At 33.8% G+C, this 19663-nt stretch overlaps 2 protein-coding genes across 7 annotated transcripts in view; one reads left to right on the forward strand and one right to left on the reverse strand.

Annotated features, from left to right (window-relative positions):
- Positions 1–19663, reverse strand: part of LOC106092935 (serine-rich adhesin for platelets) — a 95546-nt gene that overhangs the window by 73664 nt on the left and 2219 nt on the right. Inside the window, exon 1 of one of the 6 annotated variants that reach the window (XM_059368169.1) lies at positions 17993–18914. The exons of 1 other annotated variant lie outside the window; for it this stretch is intronic. In XM_059368169.1, coding sequence (XP_059224152.1) covers positions 17993–18449 — 457 coding nt within the window. In that variant the 5' untranslated portion in view covers positions 18450–18914. Of the gene's footprint in view, positions 1–17992; positions 19037–19663 lie in introns of those variants that run through there. 4 more of the 6 variants (XM_059368165.1, XM_059368168.1, XM_059368170.1 and 1 more) reach the window with 4 other exon arrangements.
- LOC131997332 (uncharacterized) lies at positions 1410–4220 on the forward strand. Its single transcript, XM_059368171.1, has 2 exons — positions 1410–3760; positions 3818–4220. The coding sequence occupies exons 1-2, from the start codon at positions 1410–1412 to the stop codon at positions 4218–4220; spliced, it is 2754 nt and encodes a 917-aa protein (XP_059224154.1).

A 19663-nucleotide genomic window follows, 5' to 3' on the forward strand; every position in this document is an offset into this window, starting at 1 on the left:
AATAAACAAAAACAATCCAGAACAAATAAAATATATCTGCTGCCCTTGTCTAACGAACTTACGGATGACACATAATCGATAAACCAAACGAAAGTTATCGATAAGTAAATGCAAAAAGGTAGTGCAGGGTTCGAAGCTATGCCAAGTACCATTCAAACACCCAAGAGGAAATGTACTGAAATAACATCGCCGGAAAACTTACAAACAGCCAAACCAAATATGGAGTCAAGTGAATTAATTGATCTGATCAAAGATACTATTAATAATAATTTAGATGACAAGCTTAAAATGCTCCCAACAAAATCTGATTTGGAAGATATAAAACAAGAAATCACTTCTATAGGATCAGAAATAAATTCATTAAAAGCGGAGAATCAAAACCTGCGGGAGGAGCTTAATAAGGTAAAAAAGGAAAATGCAGAACAAAAAAAAGACATCACATGGTTACAAAATCAAATAAGGTCCAATAAAATATTTATAAAAGGATTAATTTCTGCTACCAAACCTATGGATGAAGTTAGAAAACTTTTCAGGGAAACATTAAAGATAACAGCGGATATATCAAATGTGCGTAAAGTTTTTGAACGTAATGGAAAAATGGCAGTGCTAGTGGAACTAGGTACCCCACAAGCTATAGATGAAGTTTTTCGCAACACTAAAAATTTGGCTGGCACAAACATATCAGTTGAACGAGACTTGATACCAAAAAGACAGCAACAAAAGAAAGCATTCCTGGGACTAAGGAAACAAATATTAGCAGTTAGCAAGCAATATAAGATTTTAGTAAGAGATGATAAACTCAAAATAAATAATATTTGGTTCAAATGGAATAACGAAAATAAGCTTATATGTGGTAATTCAAATGGAGAAGAGGAGCTAGTTAAACTATATGGAGAAAATATCAAATCAATTAACATCAACTTTAATCAACTAAGTCAAAATTTATTTTCAAAAAACTAAAAGTACCCACTACGGAAGAAAATTCTAAAACCTTATCAATTGTGGCATATAATATAAATGGGATTGAAAATAAATATTTATTCCCTACATTTTTCCAATACATTAAGCAGTTCGAAATATTTTTATTACAAGAAACTCATCTAGAAAAAGAAAAAACAGAAAGGGCAAGGTCTTACTTCAATGGATTTCATTTGTTTTTCAAACCTGCTATACGAATACACAGATTTGGTAGAGCTATTGGAGGAAGCATACTTGGTATAAGTAAAAATCTAAAAGATTTTGGAATATCGCATGAAGTCAATGAGAACGAAGATCTCACTATTAAATTGTTCAACAAGCACAATACCATTACTATAATTCCCCAATATTTAAGACCGGTTAGCTGGGATATTGATTTTAGGCGGTTAAAACAGATATTTCAAGATGTTGAAGTACCAAATGCTGTAATAATGGGAGATCTAAATGTTAGAATTGGAGAGCTGCGGCAGGATATAGGAGAATTTTACACTGAAAACTTTTATGCCGGTTATGAAGTCAGAAAATCGAAAGATAAGATTATAAATCAAAAAGGTAAACAATTTATACAATTCTGCAACGATTACAATATATTCGTATTAAATGGTGTAACCAAAGGCGACGAGGACGGAAAATGCACATATGTTAGCACAATGGGGGAATCGGTAAACGATATATGTGCTGTATCTAAAGAAACGTTGGATATTGTTAATGAATTTGTTGTCGATGATAAGGTGTGGTCCGATCATTTTCCTATAAACCTAAAACTGAATATGCAAATGGAAAAGGCAAAAAAGATGAACTTGCTACCAAAACTAATTTGGAAAGATAGTAGAAAAATTCAATACCAAAGTTCTCTAAATGAAAATTTTGATTGTAGCTTATCCACAAACGAAGAAATAGGTCTAACCGATGTCTGTAAATTAATCCAACTATCTTCTGTGCCATCGACTGAATTATACTCATTTGAGCCGAAATGTAAGTGGTATAATAACAATTGCAACAAGGCAAGAATAAAAAGCTTTCAATTATTAAACGTGTACAGAAAAACAAAAGATTCAGAAGACCGAAAAAGATATCTGTCAGCGCAAAATCATTACAAGATAGTATGCAATAACAGTAGAGCCGATTATTATAATGAAATGGCAAGTAGATTAAATTATGTTACAAACTCAAAAGATTGGTGGAAAGTCGCCAGGGAAATACGTTGCCACTATAATCAAGCAGGATCTGCCCTTACATCAAATATTTTCAAACGCTATTTTGAAAATTTATTAAATTCAGTACAAAAAAATGCCGTTATATATTACGCACCAACATTTACGGAAGACTTGGATTTAGATGGACCAATAATGATGTCAGAGTTGAAAAAGATACTACAAAATGTGAAGATTAATAAGGCTCCTGGCGAAGACAGAGTGCCGTATGAATTCTTCGTTAATGGTACGGAACAGCTGCACAAACAACTGCTTAGAATATATAATAAAATATACACAGAAGGAACAGCTGATCCAACATTTACAAAAACGATCATTTATCCAATATATAAAAAAGGAGATAGCAATGATCCGTCAAATTATAGAGGCATATCCTTTATGAACTGTGTAGCCAAAATATTTATGGGAGTTCTGAACGAACGCTTGTATAATTGGGTTGAAAAATATGGGATTCTGACTGAGTTTCAAGCAGGATTCCGTAAGAAATATTCAACGGTTGACAACATATATAACCTTTCAACTGTCATTAGTCTAAAGCTGGGGGAAAAAAGAAAAGTTTATGCCTTCTTCGTAGATTTTAAAGCGGCGTTTGACAATATATCCAGGCAAGCACTAATCTACAAACTCTTTCAGTTGGGTGTGTCCCACAAAATGGTATCTATGATAGAATCAATCTATAATAAAACGCAATCGGCAGCTTGGGACGGTTATGAATTATCTGAATACTTTGATACTACTAAAGGAGTGAAACAAGGATGTTTACTGTCACCATTACTATTCTCTCTTTATATCAATGACCTGTATGAATACCTTGAAGGCGGAATTTTTGTCGAAAATTTGAACCTACGGCTCCTACTATACGCTGATGACATTGTGTTGCTAGCAGACGACGTCCATGTATTACAGAATATGATACACAACCTAGAAATATACTGTAATACCTGGAACCTGGAAGTGAACCTATCAAAATCGGAAATTATGGTTTTCAGGAATGGAGGCAGACTAGCCAAACACGAAAAATGGAAATTTAATGGAAACGTAATTAAAATTACAAATGAATATAAATATTTAGGGGTAATATTCACACCAAAGATGACATTTACTAAACATATCCAAAATCGGAACAACCAAGCAAAAATTGCAATAAACGCAACATGGAAAAACTTTGTAGGCAGAACAGACATAAATATGAACGCAAAATGGAAATTGTTTTTAGCGGTTTGCAGATCCATTCAAACCTACGCTGCCCAAGTTTGGGGGTTCTGTCATTTCGAAGAAGTTGACTCCTTGCAACGTTATTTCTTAAAAAGGATTTTAAAACTACCAGTTTGTACTCCAAACTACGTACTCATGCTAGAAACGGAGGTAGAGGATACACATATATATACCCTGGGACTGCACTTAAAATATATAGGAAAAACTCTGTTTCAGCATTCGGGCGCTAGATTGCCAAACCAGCTATCCAATATTGCATTACGCAGAAATGTCTTCTGGGTAAAAGAACTGAAATCCTTAGCTGCAAGTATGGATATTCAATGGCCTGAAGCATTTCCTTCATCAAGCCTATGGTATGACTTTACCAAGAAACTTATAAACAGCTTAAAACTGAACCTCTATCAAAATAGGATTCACAGAAAAACGGAAAGCCAACAAAGAATATATAAATACCTGGACCCGAACAAAGCCTATCTCTATCTTAATGAGCGATACACATCAGAAAATATTACTTGGATATTTAAAGCTCGCAGTGGAATGATATCCCTGGGTTACAATAACTTTGAAGAGAATGAGTCGGAAAAAATGTGTAAGCTTTGCAACCTAAGAGAAACAGAAACTTTGGACCATTTCCTTGGAATTTGTCCGGTTCTAAGAGAATTTAGATTGGCCGCCTTTAGTAAAGCATCATTGAGCTTCGTAGAAGTACTCCATATACTAGACGGAATTGAAGTGGGAAATTGGGATAAGCTAACAACTTATTTACGAATGGCTTATAATTATCGGCAACTTTTATTAAATGAATATCATTAATTAAAATTTAAAGTTTATGCGACAGACGTTATACACATAGTCGCTAATAAATATTACTTCTTTCTAAGAATAAATGTACATATTTAGAAAATTAATTTTAAGTAACATATCTGCTATGAATCAAAGATTTTATTCGAATAAAGAAGTCCTACTACTACTACTACTACTCATCCGCTACAACAAAATCTGGCATAACACTAAAAAAATATTAATACACTGAAAAAAATGGGATCCATGAATAAATGATTTCGAGCTTTTTAAAACGTTATATATTTAATATGAATAACAACATGACTATGAATATCAATCATCCGCTACAACAAAATCTGGCATAACACTAAAAAAATATTAATACACAGAAAAAAATTGGATCCATGAATAAATGATTTCCGAGCTCTTTAAAACGTTATATATTGAATATGAATAACAACTTGAATATTAATATATCATCCGCTACAATAAAATCTAGCATAACACTAAAAAAATATTAATACACAGAAAAAAAAAAATTGGATCCATGAATAAATGATTTCGAGCTCTTAAAACGTTATATATTGAATGTGATTTACATAACTTCACGATTTCCTGATAGTATATAATCGGATCTCTAAAGCAGTTTCTTTATGGTTTCTTCTATGTAAAGAGGTGTAACTAAATTTGTAACTTAAAATAGCAAAACAGATGTTATTGTCTGTTAGTAAGGGTAAATTAAATCTTAATACCATTTTGGCACACACATGTTTATTTTAGCAATCATATCATGTTGCTATCTTAAAAAGAACAAGTAAAAATGTTCTTAGATCGGCCGGTTCGAATTTTCGTTACCAACCACCATGGATTCTTCCTAATATTCACCCTTATTAACTCAGTTTTGAATTATCTTGTAACAATCAAATTGGAAATTGATTGCGGCTTCTATTGTCTCAAGAAGTCATATCGGAGTGTCGATATTTAAGGGGTATTTATATAGTATTTATATATATTAAAGTATATAAACCGATTTGACCCAACGACCTACACCGATAAGAATTTCAAGCGGATATCTTTATTCGTTCGAACGCTATCATGATTTCGACAGATAGACGGATATAGCAAGATCTCCTCAGAATCTCAAGAGGATCAAGAATAAATATATTTTATACATATAATATATATATATATTTTATACATATAATATATATATTTTATACATATAATTTATATATTTTATAAATATAATATATATATTTTATCAATATTTCGAGGAGTTACAAACGGAATGAATGTTGTGGGTATACAAATCTGATATTAGGAACTCTACAATAAATCTTAATATTATAATGTAAATTATACGTAAAAATATAAGTTCAGCAAGATTTTCTAAGCAATAGGCTCAAAGAAATTTGTTAGTGGATTAGGTTACATTGAAAAGAGCGTGCGCATATTGGACATACACCTAAGCCAGTGATTGGCTTTTTGTACTAAAGAAGTAACCTCGACCAATGTTGTACAGGGTATTATAGACCACTGTGGTACAGGGTATTATAGACCACTGTCGTACAGGGTATTTTAGACCTGTGCATTTGTTTGCAACATTAAGAAGGAGAAGAGCTAAACCCATCGATAAGAATAAGGATCGGCTTAGAATCACTTCCTGATTCGATTTAGCTATCTCCGTCTATCTGTCTGTCCATGTATTCTTGTTATCAAGGTACAGGTCGCATTTGTTGTCCGAATTTCACAAAATTTTGCATAAGTCTCTTTTTTGGTCCAAGGACGAACGCTATTGATTTAGATATAGCTCCCATATATATTTTTCATACGATGTGCCCTTTAAAAATTTGTAGCAGCCAAAATTTTAGTCCGATTCTTACAAAATTTGGCACAATGGGTGTGAATTCCATTGAATTCATATTTACATACAGCTCCCATATATATCTTTCATCGAATATGCCCTTTTAGAGATGCAGGAGCTACAATTTTGGTCAGATCTTTACAAAATTTAGCATGATATGATTCGTGTGACGTCCTAGTATATGTGCAAAATTTCATCAGAATCGGATCAGATTGATATATGGCTCCCATATATATCTATCATCCGATATGTCCTTTTATAGGTGTAGTAGCTACAATTTTCGTCCCATCCTTACAAAATTTTTCATCAGATGTTTTAATTGATATCCCAATACCTGAGCAAAATATCATCAAAATCAAATGAGATTTAGATAAAACTCTCATATACATATATCTCTTATGCGTTTCCACTTCTAAGGCTGTAGAAGCCATAATTTTCGTACCATCGTAAGAAAATCGTACTAGGTTCTATTCGATATTTCAATAGGTACATATATAAAATTAAAGTCTGAATAGATTTGGATATAAGTGCTATATATTAAAAGTATTACGTAGACTCTTTTTCTAATGATTTCAAATAACAGCATGCAAACCATATTTGTGATTTTAAACAAAAAATTACGTCAAACCTTGCCAAAAATGTGTAAAAATATATAGTAAATGTTTTAACCATTATTTAGAAGTTTAAGCATTTAAAACGGTTTCCTTCGAGAGTTTGACAACTTTACTTTGAAATCATTAGACATTGTTTGTTGATTTCAGCAAACTTATTTCTCTGGGTGTATAACATCCTTTAAATTGTATTCAGAGAAATTTTTACCAAGTATTTAACAAAAAGTTTGAAAACTGGATATCTTTCAATTTAGTTTAACATCTCATTAAATTTAAGACAGCAGACTAAACTTAAGACTTCAGTAGACTAGATGTAGATTTGTAGAATAGACGATCAGGTGACTTTTTTAATTTGATTAAAAATAGGAGTAGTAGCTACAATTCTTTTAACCAAAAAAGGACTTCATTTTATTGTGGACCCAAAGAATAAATAATTATCTCAAAGAAAATTGTTAAAATGTATTCAAAAATATCCTCCAAGTCTATTGAGAGACTATATTATAATATTTTTCCTGCTCTATTTAGGCTTGAGTTTCTTTGTGTGTATCTTAATTCGCCACTATGAAGCACATCAATTCTCCTGTAATTGATCCTATATAGTACTTTTATATTGTTTTTATATGTATTTACATTTTTGAAGCGAATGAACTTAATATTTATTATTAATTAAAGAATTTATGAATAAATGCTGATGTCTGGTGTTCTCTACCTATATGCTCAAAACACCTTATGGAACCAACAACAAATTGCGTTAATCAGCAGGTGGTTTTTTGTGAAAGTAAAACGGTTTATCGACATATTTAAGTTTCATTCTCCATATTTATTTGTGAACAAATATGCTTTTAAATATTTCCAGAGGTTTTAATATCAAAAAACCACCGATTAAAGTTTCTGTTCTGAAACTTAAACAATAGATGTGTTTTAATATTGAACATAAAAACACTAGTAATATTCGCAGATGTAATTCACAATTTTGCTTAATTAACATAACATCACTAAGAGTGCAAAAAAATGTTTTATAATTAAAAAGGAACAAAATGAGTAGAAATATTTTGGAATATGACATATTTGTTGACTGAATATTCTTTGCTTTCCATTTATTGCTTATCGCAACAAAAAACAATAACAGTAAAACCCCAGAAAATAATTAACTTTAAGTGTGTGAAAGTAAATATTTAAATGTATCTATTTGTAAATAAATGTTGACAAACAAAATTTCTGCACAAAAGAGTAAAGAAAACAACTTGTCCAAAACCTTCATTACAATGAAGTTCAAGAAAACTTACAACGAAAAATAATGGCAAAAACAATAATAATTAAAATAATAATAGTACTGGCTTTAAATATTATTGCAAACTTTAAGGCTATCTTGGAGAGGTTAAATTCTTTTCGCTGAGTTTCTGTTTCGTTTGTTGTTGAATGTTGAAAATGCCAAACCAAAGAAGAGATGAGCATGAAAAAACCGAGTCATACTAAAATGGGCCGTTGACGAATGACAACCCCCACACACACTGTTGCCGAGCTCCACACCAAGCTTAACAGCAGATTTAAATTATTTCTTTTGTGTTAAACGCTTTTTTTATTCTTCATTTTGTTATTCGTTTATTTCTTTTGCAACATTGAAATTTAAATTATACGATGTGAAAATCAAATGAAAGAAAGCAGAACGTTTTAGTTGGGTTTTCCTCATTTTTTTCTTGGCTTTGTTTTTTTTTTGGTATGGAAAAATGTTTCTTCATCTGCCAGCCACAAGAAATTTAGCATGAGTTGGGTTATGAAAGATTAAGGAAAATGATCAGAAAAATTACTCCATTTATCATGGAATGTGGGTTGTTATTTTTTGTAGTTCATTTAAATAAAAAAGGAAAAAATCCGACAAATTTGAACAACATTAAAAACACGTTGGCCCAAAACCATAAAGTAACTATAAAGTAACCTCTAAAAAGAGAATTTTAAATTAGGTATTCCGCGCTACTTACAAAATCCTTAGTTGTTTTCAATACCACTCCCCCAAGTTGGTTCATGTCTGTTCTCCACCTTAGTGCCGGTATCTGTTTGACGTGAAAGCAGGGCAATGACAAAGAAAATGCTCCGACGTCTCATCACCTTCCCCCCATGCCCTACACATGCTACCACTTGCCGCATAGATTTTACATAAGTTAGCTCGTAATCCTATGTGTCCCGTTATGATACCAATAGCTATGCTGACCTCCTTCTTCCTTTCAGTAATAGCCAGGTCTTCTCACTCTTTGGATCCCTCATAGGATTTTCGACGTGCTACCGACAGTTTTGCTATTCCACAATATTGCATACGCATTCATCGCCCGCTCCCATATAAAATGATCTCCCGATTATACTTCTTAAACCTGTAGAGGTTGCAATTTTTATCCGATTTGGCCAAATCGGCTCATAGCCTGATATGGCTCCAATAGCATGGCAATTTCAATCCATTATCCTTTGTTTGCCTATAAAGAGATACTGGGTAAAGAACTTAACAAATGCGATGTTAGATTCGGCCCGGCCGAACTTTCCACGCTTTTACTTGTTTATAATAGGATTTTTGCATATTTGTATAAGGTTTTTATCACTCTTGAAATAGAAATTTTTGTATTACGATTTTATATTTGACATATAGATGGCGCACTATTGTGAAATTGGTGTTATAATATATTTTTTTCACACACCGCTATGCTATCATATTGGGTTATAGTTCATATATATTTAAAAGTCTTGCCCGAAAACGGTGTGGATTTAATTACTACAAATTTGAGTTTCACTGACTCGCAACATTTCAAAAATTTTTTTATGTTCACTGTGGTGTTGGCTTTCAAAACGTTAGATTTGATTATTATATTGCAACTACTTTAAATATTAAAAATTTTGTAATTCATACTAACATTTTTAAATCATTTACCACTTCTTCAGAGATGTCACATACTTCATTCGTTTTTTTTTATCTTAACAATTAGAAAAATTGAATTTTTAATAACAGAAATACACCGAAAACTTCCACTGTTTATCAACATCTATTTTATTGGTTTTTTGTATTTCGCTCGCCTATTAAATGGCGTACATTGTTGTTACCTATACTTTCCTGATAAATGGTTGCCGACGTATGTTTTTCTTATCTCAAAGGGAAAAAATACAATTTTTCAAAACATTTGGAAAAATTGTGATTACTTTTTGAACGGTGACATTTGTTGGTTCAACATTCATTCATTTCTCTCTTTTGTTTGCGTTGCAGTTTGATTTTGTCATTCAGTATGTGAGTTATTTTACTACAGCACCTGCAAATCTCATGTTCTAATATAGAGAAGGAAGAGCGAGGAATGCGATACTGAAATCAATATTTTATTCACTTATCATATTCATGAAAAAGTAATCTTTCATTAACCAATGTATTATAAAAACAATATATATACGAGTATAAGCATTCGCCATATAGATTGATAGTACACTAGTAATAGCAAATTAAAGGAACATTTCAAACACTTGTATTGTTAATTGGACTATAGACAATGTGTCAAAAAGTACAGCTTTGATCTTCAGAATGCAAGCTAAATCATTGTTACAGGCCAACAATGGATGCCATAAAAGTCATAACAAAGTTTTGGTTTGTTGGTTTCTCCTAGCGGCAAACTATTACCACTGTATGGAAAGAGATGTAATACCCGTACTTGGGTACCAAAAACATGCCCCAAGAAACCCACGGTGCGACCAAAAAAGCCAAAAAGCTACTGAAGCCAAGAATGCGGCATAGGGGCAATCCTACAGTAAGTAGCAATGAGCCAGGCGAAGGAGAGGTATCGGGAGAAAAGAAAGGAGGAAAAACGTTTATTCCGAAAGAAGAAGAATGAAATATAACAACGTGAATGTGAGCGAATACAGATGTTCAGGAGTCAGAATGTCTGGAAAAATTACCAAAGAATGACGACCGTATTCACAAAACTTAATGAAGTCTTAAAATAATCTGTGAAATAAACCTATTTCAAAGCCACATTAACAATTGTGAGTAATGGTGTTAAAAATTAAACTAATGGTTTTGGTACATGCACATCATCCTGCAGAGACAAAGAAGAAAATCTGGTAACGTATATTGATTGTGTGCTATAGATAATGAAAGAAGACTTTTCCCACAGAGCCAATCCCTGATGATGGTATAGAATGTGTACCTCGAGTCAGAATGAGGTTCACGTAGCAGTTATCCGGCTGAAAAATAACAAGGCAGACGGAGCCGATAGGTTGTCAGCTGAACTATTTACGTTCAAATGTATTTCAAATCATTTCTGATTTTGGTATCACTGCAAAATTGATTCGACATTAAAATAGGAAAGAAACTCTCAGAACCCTTCAATACCAAACGAAGTTTCATACAGGGAGACAGGTTATTGTGTGATTTGTTTCATATCCTCCTGGAGAAGATAATACGAGATACATTTGTGAATAGATATGGCACACTACTCACAAGATAACACATGCAGCTCGCCTACGCCTATTTTCGACTAGTGGAACAAATGTTCTAAACAACGTAACGTTCTCTAAGAGTGATCACTATAACCCCTTGTGTTTACGAATGTTTTGCAAAAGTTTGCCGAATTGTTTATATAGAGGCCCTATGTATGACACTACTTACTTGTGCTATTTTTTCGTGACAATTTCGTAATCTGCTACCAACTTATATACATTTTTAATTAATTTTTCAATTTTACCATCAAAGGAATTTAGAGGAAGCAAAAGATCTGCTCAATGACGCTTTACCACAACAAGTGTGTATCCTTATAATGATTGAAGTTGGGACCATTTCATCGTTTTTATCATCGCCAATATTTTACACCTGACTACAACGAAAGAAAAAGCAAAATCAACGACAAAACCACTCATATCTTCATAACTGGATTCAAGTTTCTTTTATGTTATATACATATAATTATATTTAATTGCAAGTTTTCTATGAAAAAGACATGCAGAAAAATGAAGGAACTCGCGCAACGATTGGAAGGAATACAAAACTGCAATATCAAGCAAACTGGAAACAAAATATGTAAACAACAATTCACAATTTTCAATGTTGCAGCATGAAAAAAAAAACAAAACGTAGGATTGAATCTGACCATGTCCACCATCACTAAGCCAATGGTAAATGTTGTTTTACAAGCTACAAGAAAGGTGAATGAGTAACAGCCTAATAACTACATATGTATAAAAGAAAATATTTTAAATAAACAAAAATATTAATGTAAATTTGAAAAATTCCTGCACTAGCCCCATATTGCAAATATTTTAACAAAAATTTTATGAAAACAAAGATGTTTTGATTCGTTCTATCTAAATTATAATCGATGCCATATTTATAACAACCAACGTGGCATAGGGGGTATAATAATGCATTTATTGTCCGATTTCTCTGATCATCAGTAAGTCAGTAAGTAAATCAGTAAGTTTTTTAAGCCTCCCAACATCCGACCCAAATATTGTTCCGATTGGATTATATTTAGATATAGCTGCCATATAGACCGATCTGCCGATTTAGAGTCTAAAACTCATAAAAGCTGATTTTATTACTTGATTTCGCTGAAATTTGAAACAGTGAATTGTATTAAGACTCACGACACCCAACCCAAATGTGGTACAGATCGGACTATAGTATTTATAAACCTATCTGCCAATTTATGCTCTGAAGCTAGTAAAGTCTTAATTTATCCCCTGAATATGCTGAAATTTTATACAGTGATTTGTTTTAAGCCTCCCGACATGCGACCCAAATATGTTTCAGATCGGACGATATTTAGATATAGCTGCCATATAAACCAATCTGCCGAAATTGTATCTAAATCCCGTAAAAGACGGATTTGTTATCAGATTTCGCTAGAATTTGACACAGTGACATGTAATTAGCCTCCCGTCATCCGACCAGAATATGATCCAGATCAGACTATATTTAAATATAGCTGCCATTAAGAACGGTCTTTCAATTTAATGTCTTAGTCTCATAAAAAGCAAATTTATTGCCTGAATCTTGTATAAGAGTTCTGGGGGCCTGAATCAAATATGATTCATATTAGCTCCTATTTAGATATAACAATGGATATGGTAATGGAGCTATATATAATACAATAGGATGATTAGTGATGGTGGGTATCCAAAGTTCGGCACGACCGAACTTAACACGTTTTTTCTTGATGTATTGAAATAATGCGCAGGACTCCACACATATATTTACAAAGTACATTTACATTATATTTTTTTCCCTAACTTGTTGTATGACATTTTTGTTTAAAGGACTCGAATCACAAACGAACAGCTCCGACAAAAAAAATGTGTGTCATACATAGTTCGTTGACGATTTCGTGGAAAATCTGGAAGGACATCTGAGGTACACAACACTTAAATACATATATCAATAGATCAACGTCCAATAAGCCACAATACGATGATGCTCAGGCGGAAACTATAGAGAAACTGTTGGAGACCCTACCGTATCCAATCAATACTATCGTTTTCCTCTAAACACACAGAAAAAATTATAATCACGAACATAATTGATCCAATTAAGTTTTAAGTTAATTGAAACTGCTTCGATCCCAAAATTATAATATCGATAATAGTTTTTGAAAAAGCTGATTGAAAAATTTTCAAATTAAAAAAATGCATATTCTATTAAAAAAAAATAATTGAAAATTTTTTAAATTCCCAATTAATTTTTTGATTGATCCAATTAAAAAAAGATTGAAATTTCCTAATATTTTTTTAAACAGATGAATTAAAAATTAAATTTTAAATATACTAATTTTCCCTCAAATGCGATATGACTTGGTTTACATAATGCAAATGAACATTCCACTCAGAAACTGGTGTAAACTTCTCACATATCACTGAGTGCCGTCCCCTCTTTGGGAAAAAGTTTTAACATGGCATTGCACCTCACAAATGTTGTCAGCTTTAAGAGGTGATAACTACCGCTGTAAATTTTTTCTGATGTTCTCGCCAGTATTCGTACCCCAGGCGTTCAAGTTCATAGGCGGACATGCTAACCTCTGCGGAAATAATGGCTCAATTATAACTACCGCTGTAAATTTTTTCTGATGTTCTCGCCACGATTCGTACCCCAGGCGTTCAAGTTCATAGGCGGACAAGCTAACCTCTGCTCTATAATGGCCTCCTTACATAATTTAAGCTCCTGAAACACGATTTTGAGATTTATGCTTGGGTCCACTCATTAGACACAAAATAACTACGCGGATTATTCCAAAAAATTTGCGAGTGTCGAGGATGTGTTGATTTGCCGAAGTGTACGACCTATGGGTCCTTAAAATACCCTTCCTATGTATACGATGGTAAAATAATATTTTCCGTTGCGTTTAAACTCAAAAAAATATTGTTTCCCGAATTATAAAAGAGTATCGAGGCGGGTTTAGGTGCACCTACTGAGAGAAATTGATATAATTTATTAAAGTAAATTGAAGATATAAGTAAATTTAAGATTTTCTGGGTAAGTAACCCCCGCAGAAAATAATTTATGTACAATATGTAAGCCGTTAAGCAATTAATATGCATATTTTGATGTAAAATAAGAGTCGAAATATATAAAAAGTATTTAAAAAATTTCGAGCGGTTAGACTGTTTTGTTTTAAAAAATGTCCGAACCAAATAAAAAATGCTTGAAAACAAAGCCTATTGTTAAATTAAAAGAGATAACAATTTCATTCACATTACATATTCAAAATCTTCTCAGATTCAGTAAGAAAAATGATTGAATCAATTAATTCTTTAATTGAAAATGACAAAAATATCAATCAATTAAAAAATTTTCCGATTCAATTAAAAAATGATTGAATTGAGTGGATACACTCAAGAAAATTATTTCCTACCAAAATGTAAGAAAATCCTACCAAAATCGAGCAAAACCTACCAAATGTTTTACAAGCCAAAAATGCGGTATAGGTTTTTATACCCGCCATCTGGGACTAGGCCATTGTCCCATTCCATTTTAAGCACATCAAGTTATACATTTTCAACATTACAAACTATCTAGTACCGTCGTTATTCATAAAGGATCTAGCCATGTCGGTCCGTCTGCTTGTTGAAATCACGCTATAGCCTTACGTTCAATTATGGCCTATATCTTGAATTGGCAACCTTTATATCCGTATTTTTGACCCGATTTCAATGAACAACCGCGCCGAGTTTGGATAAAGCTATCTCCCGAGTTAAATGTTTGGGCCCAGAAATGCGCTTTTACAACCAATTTGCGTCGTTACAGTGAGTTGCATCTACCCCTCAACATCTTTATGTGCGGCTGCCACATAGGCCCATTTTCCGATTGAAGGCTCAAAGCCGTATTTCCTACCCAGAATTTCGAAATTTAAAAGAGATCTCTAACCCCGGCCCGGGATAGCTGTGAGCACCACACAGGCTGGAACAATGAGGATCGATTTGTGCAGTATTCAGTGCCGTCCACAGTTTGCGAATAGTGGAATGCTCCATACGAAGTAGCTGCAACGGCAGTCACGGACAATCAGCTGTATCGAGCGGAAAGCCACAGTGAGTGGCCAAGTTGCTCGATATGACAAATGCTCGATATGACAAAGCGGATTATTGGCTCCTTTCAAAAACCAATAGCCACCCTGTTCCCGCGGCGATCGGCCTTTTGGACCGGAACGAGCCTGCTCACCTACAGGAGCTTGAAGAGGATCGCCACCTCCACATGAAAATGTGGCTACAGCAACAACAATAGTCAATTCAAAACTTACGCTCTTTTTACCAAAAAATAAAACAGTGAGACCCCCCTTGTAAAAGTATTTGGTCTCACGACATCCACGATTTTTTTCTACACTCTTAACGAATACGTAGAAACAACAAGAAGAACACAAGTTTTGAATGATCCCCTGCGATTTTTTCAGTAATTAACTTATATGTATAAGTATGGTATATGTTGGAAAAACCTACCAAAAATTGAGGTCAGCCTATCAACCTACCAAGAGAATAAAAACCTACCAATTTTTGGTAGGAACCTGCCAGAAACGGCAGCACTGTTTGTATCGATTATTTTTTAATTAAAAATTGTCTAAATTTCAATCGGGGTCGTAATTGAAAAAATCCCGGATCGATTAAGAAAATGATTTATTCAATAAATTTTTCAACTGAAAGCCATTTTATTTCCAATTAAATTTTTAATTGAAAAAATTTTCGCGATATTTCTTTTCTGTGACCGATGATATGCGAAGCATGAATACCAACAAACCCCTGCCCATACATAATATATGTATAAGTTATATTTTATGCAGGATGTATAGATAAGAAGATCAGAAGAAGTGAAGTAGTTTTAGCGCTGCTTAAGTGAACCCAAAACCTTAAATATTTCTTTTAACACTTTGTAGACATGTTTTGAGCGAAGGACATAACATTCCTGCCGTCACGCCCAGGACATCAGGACGATCAGATTGTTTAATATCCATACTGTCGATAGATATAGACCATTGCACTCGGGCAGCGAAAAAAAAACTAAACTCTCTTAATGACCAAAAAGGCTATAATCCTTCCATAAGACAATAAATATAAAATTTTTTTTTTATGCGGAAATATTGGCTCAGTTATAACGATAACGCTAAACAAAGATACATGTAGTCTACGAAAATAAGTTTGTGGTCGTTCTGTTCTGTGCATTTGTTCACAAGTATGTGCAGATACAAAATGCACTTGTGACATTTAATCGTCCAAATGAAAGAGCACGTTCGCAATAAGCTCTAATTCGATGGTAGTTTATATCAACATTCTTAAACCATTTTTCAAAGAAATGGCAATACAATTATAATTCGCTTGAAATCTTTGAGGCTGGAATTACCTGTTCAAATACAAAATTGCCCGGGAACATTCTATTAGAAATCGAATAGCCACAAGACTTCTCTGACAGCCACCAGTGCTGTTCGACTCCAATTTTGGCTTCTTTTGATAGCCAGGTTCGAAATCTCAGCCAAATTGAATCAAAATTATGACTTCAAGAGGCTCAAGCATTTTAATCGGATGATTAGTTTATAGTGGTGCTATATCTATATATGCTGCACTATCTCGACAGAATGATGGGAGCACATCCATAAAGATTTATAATTACAGAAGAGAATTTCTATACTTTTTAGGGTCACAGAACCTTATTTCGAGATGTTACACAGGGGATGGCAAGATCAATATACACCCTCAAACTTGCTTATGCTTATCAATGCTGCAAACAAATGTTGTTAAAAACGATATTAGTACAATTTTCAATTTATATTTAGTTCTTCATAAAAATAATTATTATTTTTAAGAAGCTAAACAATGACCACGCTCTAGTTATAAAAAAATTCTTTATTTTATTCATTTATCAATAATTTAAATTTAAAATTTTATCAATGGCCAATTAGTAATTAGATGACACAGTCATTTAAAACAGGCTACTTTGAGGTGCTTTTATCTGTGTTGCTATAAATTTGGCACTACGTTGGGTTTCCTATATCACATGCATGGACATAAAAGAAACAAAAATACAATTATTCGATTAAAATAAAACGAGATAAACGAAATGAGATAGCAAAAACTCTTTTAAATGTTATCGAATCCTTAGAAATGCAGAGAAGTTTAGCAGAAGAGTTTATAGCCACACGATACCTTCACTTAATAGCCACTAAAGTTCACACTACTTGTTCCACTATAGAAACAAGTAGTTTATGGGACAAACAAATGACTGCTCCCGATATTCTATACTCGTTTTAGTTGTTGATTTGTACTCTTATTGCCATTTAAGTATATTTTCGGGGATAAAGTCTATGCCCGATTTACAATGCAAGCCACAAGATTGACCTAACTCAAGCAGACAATAAGGTTCGAAGCCCGAATTTTGGCTTCCATAAACGAAAGAAAACTTCACTGTTAGTGGACATTCAAAAGCACTATGCCTAACTTGGAAAAGCTTAAGTGGTTTTCCTTAGACGTTTTGCTTTTCGTATTTCAATGCTGAATATGTTTTGAGGAGCTGGATGTTTTCAAATATTGTAGTTATAAACTAGCCACATGGGCTCATGTAGCTGTGGGGATTATTTAACCAACAAAATGAATTGAACTATGCGAATGAATGAATGGTAGAGGTGGTGGCGATGATGGTAGAGTTGTGACCATAGGAGGGGCATGCATAGCTGCATACATAGCTGACTGACAGACCATTAGTATTATTATTGTTTTTCTTTCGGTAGTGGCGGTTATTGAATTATATGCAGACTGTTGAGGAATTGTTGTGTGAGTGTGTTTGTGGCAGGCATACATGCTGGGTAGTGCTTGGGTTTTCGCCACTCACTTACCTGTTGCAACTTGGTCAATATTGACGTTACTACCGGCTAATGAACACATTGATGTTGAAGATGTGAAGTTTTTCAAGTTTGACGTTATGGATGGTGATGCTGATTGTGGCGAAGAGGTCGACGATGAAGCACTTATTGTACGTTGTACATTTTGTTTTCGTCGTTGTATGAGGTCACGTTTCCACTGTGGCATCTCGGGCAGAAATGAGGGCGATAAACTGCTGACACTGCTTAAGGCAGGTGAAATGTTACCGAGAGCTGCAGCAGTTGCTATTTCTGAGGTCGGCGACACTTTGGAATGCTGTGGCTGCCTTTCCTCGAGCAATGTCAGTACAGATGGACGTTGATTTGCAGTAGGTTCGATTATAGGCGATCCCAATGTGCCCATGTGTGGTGACATTAGAGGAGATGGCGTAGTTGATTGTGAAGTATCCAAAGTTAAGGGCAATGCGGTCATGATAAGACGCCTTTTTTTATAAAAAATTTGATTGTATTTTGTTTAAAATTTTAAATTTCTTTGTTTGTTCTTTTCAGCTATCGATTTTCTTTCTTATTTTTTTTCAGATGTTTTCTTTTTTCTTCAACAACTGTTTTTACCATTAAACTTCTTCGCTTCTTTCGTTGTCGAATGCTAAACGCGCACTGCCATTTCTGTTTCACTCAACGTACGTCCGATGCCCCGTCGTTATCGTGGCTATGGTGGTTTTGAGAAAAAATGAAAAGCTAACAGCAGCAGAAATATACCACCATGAAATTGCTATTGCTGCAAGTTGTTGGCTCTTGTTGGTGGCAATGCTGCCTTCGCCTCTATGAGAAGATTGTTAGTTTTTCATTCATGCGAATGTGCGCTTTGCTTTTCTCGTTTCAGACTGAGTTTTTTGGGTGGCAATGTTGTTGAGTTGCGGGTTCGGCGACTATGTCGCCCTGTCTCTTGGGTCTATTATGGGTACACGGAAAACTGGGAGAAAGGTTCAAAAGTTTAAGTTTTTTGAGATTGTATATCTTGCAGCTTTGTGTTGTTTTTTCTTTTTTCTTAATTGGATTTACTAGTTTTCCATTTGAGTCTAATGCATTGCAACATGCCTTTACCATAGCATTTTGTATTCGCCCGCTTTTCTTTTATCGATTTTTTACAATGACAAATGGAAAGAATTTAATGTAAACACTTGGGCAGTTTTTGAGTACATCAATGAATACAACTTTTGCACTTTTCTGTTATAAAATGTGCTGAGGTATGTGGGTGGGAATTATTATTTTTTTAGACAATCTTTATAGAAAGAGGCCACCGTAGCGCAAAGGTTAGTTAGCATGTTCGCCTATGACACTGAACGCCTGGCTTCGAATCCTGGCGAAATCATCACAAAAACAGTTTTCAGCGGTAGTTATCCCCTCCTAATACTGGCGACAGTAAAAACTTCGATGTTACTATGACCACGTAAAAACTTCGGACTTCGGACCACGCCTTTCGGACTCGGCTATAAAAAGGAGGCCCTTTATCATTGAGCCTAAACTTGAATCGGACAGCACTCAGCGATATGTGAGAAGTTTGACTAACATTTATATGTACATTGCAAATTTGGCCACAATTATCCAATTCAAGATGTAATTTTTAATCAATTCTTCGCTTAGTTTAAGGCGCTAAGCCACACTTCTTGGTGGAGCAATATTACA

This window comes from Stomoxys calcitrans, chromosome 4 (assembly GCF_963082655.1).
Source record: "Stomoxys calcitrans chromosome 4, idStoCalc2.1, whole genome shotgun sequence".
NCBI classification, from domain to species: domain Eukaryota; kingdom Metazoa; phylum Arthropoda; class Insecta; order Diptera; family Muscidae; genus Stomoxys; species Stomoxys calcitrans.